Source organism: Dama dama, chromosome X (genome assembly GCF_033118175.1).
Source record: "Dama dama isolate Ldn47 chromosome X, ASM3311817v1, whole genome shotgun sequence".
NCBI lineage: Eukaryota > Metazoa > Chordata > Mammalia > Artiodactyla > Cervidae > Dama > Dama dama.
Window position 1 is genome coordinate 10,939,151 of NC_083714.1, and position 12,141 is coordinate 10,951,291.

At 39.3% G+C, this 12,141-nt stretch overlaps 1 protein-coding gene across 1 annotated transcript in view; it reads right to left on the reverse strand.

Annotated features, from left to right (window-relative positions):
- Positions 1–835: 835 nt before the first annotated feature.
- MORC4 (MORC family CW-type zinc finger 4) overlaps positions 836–12,141 on the reverse strand; it is a 55,050-nt gene continuing 43,744 nt past the window's right edge. The window contains exons 15-17 of the mRNA XM_061137885.1: positions 2,596–3,286; positions 2,013–2,296; positions 836–1,706 (exon numbers count right to left, since the gene is read on the reverse strand). Coding sequence (XP_060993868.1) covers positions 1,553–1,706; positions 2,013–2,296; positions 2,596–3,286 — 1,129 coding nt within the window. The 3' untranslated portion in view covers positions 836–1,552. The remainder of the gene's footprint in view (positions 1,707–2,012; positions 2,297–2,595; positions 3,287–12,141) is intronic.

Here is a 12,141-nt window from a genome sequence, read left to right on the forward strand (position 1 = left end):
AACATCCAAAATATCCTTCAGGACTAGCTAATCCTTTGCAATGCTTGATCCCACCTCTCTCTATAATTTCATTACTTCCTATTTTTCACGGTTTGTGTATTTTTATGTGTTCATTGGTCAATGTCTTTTGAAGATGACCTTCAACTCTTTGGAGAGTAAGCATTATACCAATACAATAAAGAGAAGAATAAAATGTCCACTTTACAGGAGTATGTGTTTCACTATTTCTGATAATATGAGATCTATCCTTCACCCAGCGCTAGCCTGAAGAGTAGGTAGGAGGTGTATTCTGAGGGATATCAAATAGACATTACTGCTCTAAAATACCTCCCCACTTAACCTTAGAGCCCACAGTCGTGGTGATACGCGTTTTAAAAATTTGAGCCTTGAAGATTTCTTTTTCAAGAATTCCTTATTAAAATGCAAACGCCACAGAGGAGGGTGGGTAGATGGGTCATGATTTAACCTTGAAAGTCGCTCAGTCGTGTCCGACTCTTTGCAACCCCATAGACTATACAGTCCGTGGAATTCTCCAGGCCAGAATACTGGAGTGGGTAGCCTTTCCCTTCTCCAGGGGATCTGTCCAACCCAGGGGTCAAACCCAGGTCTCCCGCATTGCAGACGGATTCTTTACCAGCTGAGCCACAAGGGATTTAACCTTATTTCCCTTATATTAACCCATCACTCCTACAAGACACATTTTTTACATTCCAGCTTTTCCCATGCTTTCATGTTTTTCTTCCAGAGGTAATGCTAAATACAACATAAATTATAAGTATAAAAATTACCTTATATTTTCACACAGTCTCTCACTTGATATCTAAATCCAAGCCTATTCATTTAAAAATGGTTTATTTTTTTCCAATTTAAGAAGAATAACAGGTTTATAATAGAAAATTTGAAAGAGGTAGGAAGACAGGAAGAAGAAAAAAATGTCAACCATAGTCCTACCATGTAAAGACCAACCACTGTTAACATTGCTGTCATGCCTATTCTTTAAACAAACCTTAGCTAAGGTCCCATTTCTGACATGATGCCTTCCTTGCCCTTCCTTCTCCAGAACTTCTCTATCATGTTTGTTCCACTCATTTGTACAAGTCAGTTAACTTGGTGTGGGTCTTGTGTTTCCAACTAGAATGTTAGGTCCTTGAAGGCTGAAACTATGAGTTATACTTCTTCACTCATCCCCAAACACCTGGTACATTGGACCCAATATTTGCTGACTGATTTAAGTTAAATGAATACAAATCATATCAGAAAGAATATGAAACAAGCCAAGTATCTGAGTCATTAAAGTTAAAGCTCTCTGGTCACCTGGTTTGGTGACGACTGCTTTTCTGTTCCTGGAACTCTTCAAGTCTATTAAGCCTCTTTTTCTACACCAAGACTGTGTAAAAAGCAGACTGATTAAGAACCAGGATTACTCCAAGATTCTCCTTGTAAGGGATAAGATGAGAGAGAGAGAGAGTGAGCAAGAGAGGGAGGGAGAGAAGTGTGTGAGAGGGAGGGAGGAAAGGAGAGGGTAGAGAAGGGGATATAGAGTATCTGGTGCTCAATCCAGTATGTGATTTGCCTCCAGCACTGTATACAGGATCCCATCCACTTGTTCTGAGTCAAACCCGATCTCACGAAGCTCCAAGTGAGGGAGGACAGAAGTAAGGAGATAGCTGACGTGGATACGCAGTCGCGTAAGCTTTGCCAAAGCCCTGTATGATGGAGTGAGGGACAGAAGAGATGACATGAGGTCATTAGCCAACAGAACAAAATGAAGCTCCTTCAAAATGGGCCTACATTTCTCAACAATTACGTTTCCATTAGCTAGAAAGGAAGAAGAAAGCACAATGCCACCAAGCACCGGGAGATTGACTGCAGCTCTCTAAGTGACTCCTCAATCCTTGGTGGCCTAGAAATTAATTAAGGCTTCTTCTCTTATCTATGATCAGTAACTGGGGGTCCTAAGAGAGGCTTCCCATTAGCACTCACAAGCTGATAACTAAACCCTAGTAATTAACCTTTCTAGGTCATCTCCCTCTGGGGTCCGGTAGGAGACCTGAGTCTTCTGCAGCACTTCCAGGTGTCTCTCTATTTCTTTCAGTTTCTCTTTTAGTTCCTGCTTCTCCTCTTTGGTTCTCTCCAGCTCAGCTTTCAGAATCTGGAATTCAGCTTGGCGATAGCCCATGTGTTTCTTGCTCCAATACAAGCCTTCCGTCTCCTGGGTACTATAGGTCACCAATTCATGTTGGACTTTCTTGAATTTGGAATGCCAATGATTCCTCTCCTGTTCCAGCTCTTCCACCTGCAGTCCAAGAAACAGAAATTCAATGACCCCACATTTCACTGAACACTAAAAGAAAGAGGGCCCCTAGTTTTCCTAAATGTATTCACCCTGTGATTCCCCTAAATGTATTCTTCTGTTTATGGACCTTTTCAAATCCCAAATATGGGAGGGAAGCCCATTAGGGTTCACTTGATCTGAGATGTACCACAGAATCATTCAATGGCTTATTGTGTTTAAACATGAGATCATCAGTTCCATCTCTCTGGTCCCTTGGTTACAATGGCCTCTCATTCCCAGTGGTAAGATGTTACCCTAACCTTTTGCTGGAACATATTCCTTTCTGCCAAAACACGTTCCAATTTTTCTGCGGTTCTCTTCAGTTCTTCTAGCTCTCTTTGGTTCTTCATCTTTGGTATATTCCGACCGCCGTTCTCCTTGTAGCCTCTTCCTTTCTCTGCAACAGCTGCAGCAGGAGTTGGAGCAGAGGCCACAGAAGAATAAGGCACCGGATTCAAGGATTCAGCTGCTTTTCTCCTCTCAGCAAGCTCCTCTCTGTTAAAAGGGATCAGCTGAATGGGAGCTCCCGAATCTCTAATACTTTTTGCAACACCGACAACAGCTACAAAAGGTCCCTTGCTCACTTCATCCTTGTTTACACGTGTGTTGCCTCTGTTAGACTCTTCTGCCACCAATCGTGGCATTTGATCTAACTCTTCAGGGAGCAAGGAACCCTGGTGTTGGTCCTGGGCCCCTGAATACAGGACTGAGACCTCTCTACTCTGACTGGTACTCTTGATTGCTTCTGGGTATTCTGGGGAAAGGTAAGGTGGTGTGCTTCTCTCAGAACTGGACTTCTCATGGCTGTTCTCCCCTTCTGGGTAGGCAACTGCTGCCTCCACCCTCCTGTAAGGGCCAGGCATGGAATGATCTAGAGGAGGTGTTGTCATCTCATTCTGGAGCCTTCTTCGTTTCTCCACAGGTTCCTCACCTAGGATCCATTTGTACTTGCTGCAAGAAGAAGAGGAAATTCAATTTTAAGCCATCACAATACAGACTAAGTATATTCTTATTCTATGGAGTATATGATATATCCTATCCTATGGAGACAGATATTCTTATCCATCTTCAAATTTCCCATATTACAACTGACTCTAGCTGTTATTCACAGATCATTTCGTGTTAGGAATACATTTTTACCCCCAAACCCCAACCCCTTCATTCATGCAATTTGCTGAGATAGTGATGAGAGCGGAGAAATTGAGAGGTATGAAGAAAGTCAGCATCTGGATAATAGCAGGACTAGGCTGACCTTGGTAAGATTTCTGAAAATAGGATTGAAACCAGCCTGAATTAGAAGTTTCCAAAAGGCAAGTGAAGGAAGAAAAACAAAAAAGTACACATGCAAAATCCCCTAACAAGAGAATGGAAAAAAGGTCATAAAAAGCCTAGTGGAGTCAGTGGAGGAGACCGAGCCAGCTTGTTAATTTTAAAGTGTCACAAAAACCTTCCAGTATCAAAGACTTATGCATGTTTTTATATTGCAATGGGATACCACACAGTGCCTTTGCCAGCCAACAGGATTGTGGCTATTGTCCATCAACCACTTGTAAAAGTTAATTAAAATACAGGACCCTAGTCAGAAATAAAGAAACCGAATCAGCTAGTTCAAGTCATTCCCCACTTAGGGCTAAAGAATTCCCCTCTGTCCGGGCAAACAGGCCCTCCCTCAATTCTTCAGGGAAGTTTAGGACAGTGACTCAAATCACCTTCCATTTCTGGTTGCTATATACAATAATGGTTGAAGGAACTAACAACAACAACAACAACAACAACAAAGACAGATGCCAGCAAAATCTATAGGCAATTTTATATCAAGCAGGAGGATGGGACCCCAATTTTTATCCTTATAACTATTCTTCTCTCTCTCCAGAAAACCAAGAAATTTCAAGGTAAAAATTAACTTTCAAGTTTTCAATGAGAAAGACAGGCATGTTATTGGCCACCATAGCTCAAGGCTGCCCATGTTTCTCTGCCAATTTCAGAGAACATCTGTAAAACATCTCAAACCTTAGCTTCTTAGAATGCCCTGAATGTTCTTCAAAACTTGTGTCTGCCCAGAAATAAAACTGGTCTGTCATCTCAATAGGGCTTCCCTGGTGGCTCAGATGGTAAAGAATCCACCTGCAGTGCAGAAGACCCGGGTTCAATCCCTGGGTTGGGAAGATCCCCTGGAGAAAGGAATGGCTACACACTTCAGTATTCTTGACTGGAGAACTCCATGGACATAAGAGCCTGGTGGGCTAATCATCTTAATAAGATCTTGTTGTATCAACCTTAAGGGGAAAACAAAAGGCTTTAGGGACTATGTAAGAACAAATGCATTCATCTTTAAACATGCGCCACTGTAGATGGTCCATTTAGCGGCAGTACTGAGGACGATAGTAGAACAAGAAGTTTGCAGGTATGAAGGAAGCATATATAATACCAGATAGCAACCACAAAGTTTTATGAAAGGCAATTAATGTCAAATTATTCTTTTCATTTCCCCACTTCTAAAAGTTCTGTCTTTAGGTATCCTCTTTTCTCCCTACACTTCTTTTCTTTGGTAATCTCGTACAATCTTTTAGCTCTAACTTCTGGAAGATAACTTCCAAGTGACGTTCCCAGTCCAGAATCTCCAGTACTGAATTTCTAACTGCCTGTTACACACTTTTTTTATTTCTGGAGGTCTCACTGGTATCTCACTCAGTATGTATAAAACTGACCTCTCACTTTCACCTTCAAACCTGCTCCCTCTACTAAGTTTCCCATTTGTGTTACAACATCAACAAACTCTCGGTAATTTTATATGGTTCTACCACTATCAACACTCAAGTTCAAGCTCTCATTACCTTTCCTGGGCTATTGCAATGGCTTTCTCCAGTCTCCCCTTGTCACACCTCCAGATCACCCACTGCCAAGTTAATCTTCCAAAGACTAATCTAATCTAATCATGTCACCTCCCTAATTGCAATCTTTAGGTATTATTCCCCACAACATAAAAGTTCAAATGTCTCAGCTTGGTATTCAAGCTTTTCCATTCCAAAACACAGGGAACATTTACTGAGCACTTACTCTTCTGTCAGTTTGGTGAGTCAATGTGTATGAGGGGATACTTAGCTTCATTTTAAAAAGACAATGCTCAGGCCTAGAGAGGTTAAGTAACTTTCTTGAAAGTCATGTAGCTACTAAGTGACAGAACTGGGACTTAATTTGGCCCTAGCTTTCTCTCTCACTACTTCCCTTCAAAGACACCAGCCAAACAGAATGCCCCACGATTTCTCAGACTGCTTCTTTTGATTGGAACACACTTCTCAACACAAGACAATTCAAATGCCATTTTGAATTCCCACAGCACTTTAGCACTCTCAGTATAATAAATATAATACAATATAATAAATATATATTGCTTCCTACTGTGTATGTGTATTCCAGGTTTCCCACTAAAGTATAAACTCCTTAACAGAAGGTAGCTTAACTAACTGTGCTACATGGGGATGAGGGAACAAAACTTTGCAAATAAGAGGCAATCCAAAAGGAACTATGATGTTAATGAGAGACAGTGAATGGGTTTTATTTATTGGCTCTGTAAATACTTCTAATTCTCCCCACTAGGAATCAAGTCTTATTCTAGATCTGAATTCACTGATTTAGTAAAGATTAATTCAGGGTTTAAACACCAGGAATTATTTTCCAACTACATAGTTTCTTCTCATTTTTTTCTGTCATATTTCTCCATTGGCTGCCTGCAGAGAAGCCAGCTGATATTTTGATAGGGACTGCACTGAATCTGTAGCTCAGTTTGGGGAGTACTGCTATCTTAACAACATTAAATCTGCTGACCCACAAATATGAAATTTGTTTTCATTTTAGGCTTTCTTATTCTCATGTAAAAGACACTTACTCCTTGGAAGGAAAGTTATGACAAACCTAGACAGCTTATTAAAAAGCAGAGACATTACTTTGCCAACAAAGGTTCGTCTAGTCAAAGCTATGGTTTTTCCAGTAGTCATGCATGGATGTGTGAATTGGAGTATAAAGAAAGCTGAGCGCCAAAGAATTGATGCTTTTGAACAGTGGTGTTGGAGAAGACTCTGCAGAGTCCCTCGGACTGCAAGGAGGTCAAACCATTCCATCCTAAAGGAGATCAGTCCTGAGTGTTCATTGGAAGGACTGATGTTGAAACTGAAACTCCAATATTTTGGCCACCTGATGCAAAGAACTGACTCATTTGAAAAGACCCTGATGCTGGGAAAGACTGAAGGCGGGAGGAGAAGGGGACTACAGAGGATGAGATGGTTGGATGGCATCAGTGACTCAATGGACACGAGTTTGGGTAAACTCCAGGAGTTGGTGATGGACAGGGATGCCTGGTGTGCTGCAGTCCATGGGGTCACAAAGAGTCGGACAAAACTGAGCAACTGAACAGAACTTAATTCTCATTTAACAATATTTTGTAGTTTTCAGTATACAAGTCTAGCTTGTACTGTTATATTTGTTAATCCTCTATTTTTGAAGCTACTATAAATGAAGCTAGTATCAATCTTCTCCTGCTGGGAGAGATTGAAAGCAGGAGGAGAAGGGGACGACAGAGGATGAGATGGTTGGATGGTATCACCGACTCGATGGATATGAGTTTGAGTAAGCTCTGGGAATTGGTGATGGACAGGGAAGCCTGGCATGTTGTAGTCCATGGGGTCGCAAAGAGTTGGACACAACTGAGTGACTAAACTGAACTATAAATGGAATTGGTTTATTAAATGTTTTTTCTTAATTTTTGCTGTTCCTCTCAACGATACAACCTTTGGTTTCACTGATTTTTCTATTGTTTTTCTATTCTCCATTTCATTTTCATTCTGATATTTCCTTCTTTCTGCTTGATTTGGGGTAAGCTTGCTCTCATATTTTTAGTTTCTCAAGGTGGAAGTTTAGGTTAACAATTTAAGATACTTCTTCAGTTTTAATATAAGCATTTACAAATATAATTTCCCCTCTGAATACCTCTTCAGCTTCAAGTTGTAATTTTTTGTATATTTTATTTTTATCTTAAGGTATTTCTAATTTTCCTTGTGACTTCTTTACTCATTTTTAAAATTTTGGAGCATGGAATTTAATTTCTACATATTTGTGAATTTCCCAAATTTCCTTCTGTTGCTGATTTCTAATTTAATTGCTATGGTTGGAGAATATCCTTTATATGATGTCAACCCTTTTAAACTTGTTGAGGCTTGTTTTATGGTCTAACATCTGGTCTATTCTGGAGAATATTCCATGGGCACTTGAGAATAATATTTACTATGCTGTTTGGGGGCGAATTGTTCTGCATGTATCTGTCAGGTCCAGTTGGCTTATAGCATTCTTCAACCCTTCTATTTTGATCTTTTACCCATTATTAAAAGTGGCATACTGAAGTTTCCAACTGTTATTGTTAAACTGCCTATTTCTCCCTTCAATTCTGTCTACTTTTGCTTCATGCATTTTTGGGGCTCTGTTGTTAGGTCCGTATATGGGTATAATTTTTGTTATCTTCCTAATGGACTTTATCAATATGAAATGTCCCTCTTTATATCTGGTAACATTTTCTGTTTAAAGTCTATTAGTTTGTCTGATATTAGTATAGACATTCTTGTTCTCTATAGTTGCTGTTTATACAGTATGTCTCTTTTCATCTTTTAACTTTCAACCTATTTGTATCTCTGAACATAAAACATATAGACATTATATTTGTATATGTGAAAAAATCCAATTGGATAATCTCCAGCTTTTGATTGGCTTGTTTAATCTTATCACATTTAATGTTATTGATATGTTAGAATTGATGTCCATTATTTGGTTTTCTGCTCTCTATATATGTCATGGTTTCCTTCTTCCTTTACTGTTCTCCTCTTTTCGTGTTTTGTGGGTATTTTCTAGTTTAACATTTACAAATCTAACAATACATTACTATAATTATTACTTTATGTAATGTTATGTCTTTTGAGGAAGCTAAGAGAAGAAAGTAGAGCAAGGACATTTTATAGTTTGTTAAATTAACCTAATCTTTCCATTTTAAATTTTAATTTCTTACTATGGATGTGAGTTACCATCTGGTAATATTTCCTCACTCCAATACAGCTTTGCTCCCACCCACTTCTTTTATGCTGTTATTGGCAAATATTTTACATCTGTAGATGATCCCAACAATAAAATTATATATATCTATGAAATGATATACAAATATATATATATATATATATATAGTTTATGCAATTATTCTTTTAATCAGTTAAGAACAGAAAGAGGAAGAAACATGCTGCTGTATTTGGATGTGAGAGTTGAACTATAAGGAAAGCTGAACACCAAAGAATTGATGCTTTTGAACAGTGGTGTTGGAGAAGACTCTTGAGAGTCCCTTGTACTACAAGGAGATCTAACCAGTCAATCCTAAAGGAAATCAGTCCTGAATATTCATTGGAAGGACTGATGCTGAAGCTGAAACTCCAATACTTGTCCACCTGATGGGAAGAACTGACCCTGATGCTGGGAAAGATTGAAGACGGGAGGAGAAGGGGACGACAGAGGATGAGGTGGTTGGATGGCATCACTGACTCAGTGGACATGAGTTTGAGTAAGCTCTGGGAGTTGGTGATGGACAGGGAGACCTGGTACGCTGCAGTCCATGGGGTTGCAAAGAGTCAAACATGACTGAGTGACTGAATTTGAATTACTATTTGGTGTCACTTGCTTCCAAGTTGAAGAACTCTCTTTAGCATTTCTTATATGGCAGTTCTTCTAAAAACATTCCATCAGCTTTCATTTATATAAGAATGTACTTATTTTACCTTCATTTTCTAAAAATAGTTTTATTGGATTTATGACTTCTGGTTGAAAGCGTTTCTTTAAGTACTATGGATATGTCATCCCACTGCTCCTGGTTTCCACTGTTTTTGATGAGAAGCCAGATGTTAATCTTATTGGGGTTCTCTTTTACATGACAAATATTTCTCTCTTCCTGCTTTTAAGATAATTCTCTTTACCTTTGGCTTTCAATATTTTCACTGCATGGCTGTAAATCTCTTTGCATTTATCCTCTTTTTAGTTACCTGAGCTTCTTAAATGTATAAATTAATGTTTTTCATCAAACTTGGAAAGTTGTTAGCCATTATTTCTTTGAGTATTTTTTCTACCTCTTTTCCTCCCTCTCCTCTCTTTCATGTTCTCCAACTTTGTATCTGTTGGTACACTTAATGGTGTTCTACATTTCTCTGAGGCATTTTCCTTCATCCTTTTTTCTCTCTGTTCTTCAGAAAGCATAATCTGTAAAATCTGTCATTGGTATATTTTCAAGTTTGCTGATTCTCCTGCCAATTGTAATGTACTGTTAAGTCCCTTTAGTGAAATATTCACATTAGTTACTGTCCATTTTACCTCAAGAATTTCCATTTGGTTCTTTTTAAACATAATTTCTGTCCCTTTACTAATATTCTGCAGTTGATGAAACATGGTCTCCTTTAGTTCTTTGAACATGTTTATAATAGATGCTTTGAAGTCTCTGTTTGCTAAATTCAACATCTGGATCTATTTAGGGGCAGTTTCTATTACCTACTTCCCTCCCATCTCATGTACAGGTCACATTTTTTTTCTTTGCATGTGTCATAATTTTTTTGTTGACAATCGATATTTTAGATAATATAGTATAGCAAGCAATTTCCACCTCCCTGAATGGTTGTTGCTATTGTTTGTTGGGTTATTTTTTTTTCCAGTTATTTGGCTGAAGTGACTCCATGAAAATTGTTTCCCCTGTAATATACAACCTCTAATATTCTTGCTCAGATTTCTACTTGATTTTTATCTTTTACCTAACAATCTAGAAGTTACCCTGAGTCAGTGTAACTATGCCCCCTTAGCCAGTTTGCGTTTTACTCTTTACCACTGAATGTATATGTGGCTTGAAGGCTACTATCACTGATCAAAGAATTTATGTTTCCTCCCCCATTCAGCCAGGTAGTAGCAGCTTCGATTGTCCCTCTCCAATCATTTCTGAGGAAGCACAGCCTTCAGCATGTGCAGTTTCCCAGACTAACAGGGATATTTGTGATTTTACTTTTAAGCCTGGCTTCCAAGGAGTGGCCCCTGGGCCAGAGTAGCTTTTTGTTCAGTCACTGCTTGATTAGAGGCTGTGCTTAAGTATCTAGTACCAGTGAAACTTCTGTTCTGTTGTTTGATCTGTGTGAGGCTTGGGGACTGCTTGCAAGTTCACCTTGTGTCCTGAATGAGTGTAGTCTCATGTTTACGCACAGCCTTCCTAACCCCCAGGGTTGACTATGATCCCAGGAGTGCCTGAATGTCTTTTTGCTTGCTTTTCTCTATTACCAAACTTATGATTTCACAGTTATCTCGCTTGTTGTAACTTGTACCATGGAGCTATGATACAATTGTTCTTAATTGTTCTCCACTAAGATTTCCACTGTCTGACAATGCCCTTAGGAATGGAATTCTCCATTATATGTTCCATACAAAGTCAGTTCCTTTGGGTAGTTCTAAGGAGTTCTTCATCTGTCAGGCCTTCCTTTCTCCCTAAGCAGAACCTTTGTGCCACTGTGCAGGGTTGACAGCAGGGACAGTGGCCCACTCTCTAAGAGTGAAACCTTTTCTTTACAAATGGGTGCTGGGATGATTTTTGGCTTGCTCTTTCTGGCGTGAACCTCTGCCCTATAAGTAAGCTGGGGGTGGAGCAATAGGAGTCTAGGCTTGTCAGCATGCTGTCCCTTAGGTGAGTGCTGCTACCTGTGGATGGAGGAAGAGAAAGCTGGGTGGGAGAAAAGAGGCCCAGTCCCCTTGAGTCTGCTTGGAAGAGAGCAAGACAGACCTGGAGGATATAAGAAATGTCAGAGGCCTGCACCTCCCAGGTGAAACCATTGCTCTAGCCTAGGAGCTAAGGAGAGTGAGCCCCCAATTTCTTGACCACACCCACCTGGATTAGAGCTCCTTGAGTAGTTATCATAAAACAAAGTTTAGAGGGAGATGAGAACAGGTTAAATGCCCGACTTTTGCTGTACTTTCTGAGATTTAATAGATTTTCTTGAGTGAATGTTTCTGTACTTGCTGTATGCCCCTAGGACAATTTCCAGGAATTAAGAATGATTGCTTTGCTTTGTTTAATCATTTTTTCCAGTTAAATGGTTACTTGTTGGTAAAAGAGTTCATCACACTACTCATTTTGCCATTCTGGAACTCTTTCTCAAAGATCGTATTTTAAAATGTTAATACTGACCCTTGAGTCAATCTTATTTATTTGCAAAACTGTTTTTCTATTTCTACCCTGTGTCTGTTGTTTTAAATATTCCTTTATATATATTAGGATATCTTTCCTCCTCTCTTTTTTTGAGTTTTTTTCTGGCTATCCTTTTAATATATGAAATAATTAACCTTTGATATATAGTTTACTCAGAGTAACCGAGGTGGCGTTAGTGGTAAATAACCTGCCTGCCAATGCAGGAGATATAAGAGATAAGGGTTTGATCCCTGGGTCAGGAAGATCCCCTGGATAAGGAAATGGCAACCCACTCCAGTATTCTTGCCTGGAAAATCCCATAGACAGAGGAGTCTGACGGGCTACAGTCTATGGGTTTGCAAAGAATCAGACACGGCTGAAGCAACTTACCACGCAATATTGCTTATTCAGAGGTTCTCTAAATATCTAAATAAATTACAGGCTGTAATTCTCACCTTTGTCTATATGCTTATGGCTACTTTAGACCTTCGTTTATTCCACTCATATGAAACCTACCATGTATCAGGGGTGCTTATATATGTAACTTTGAGTACCATAAGCTCCTTCATCT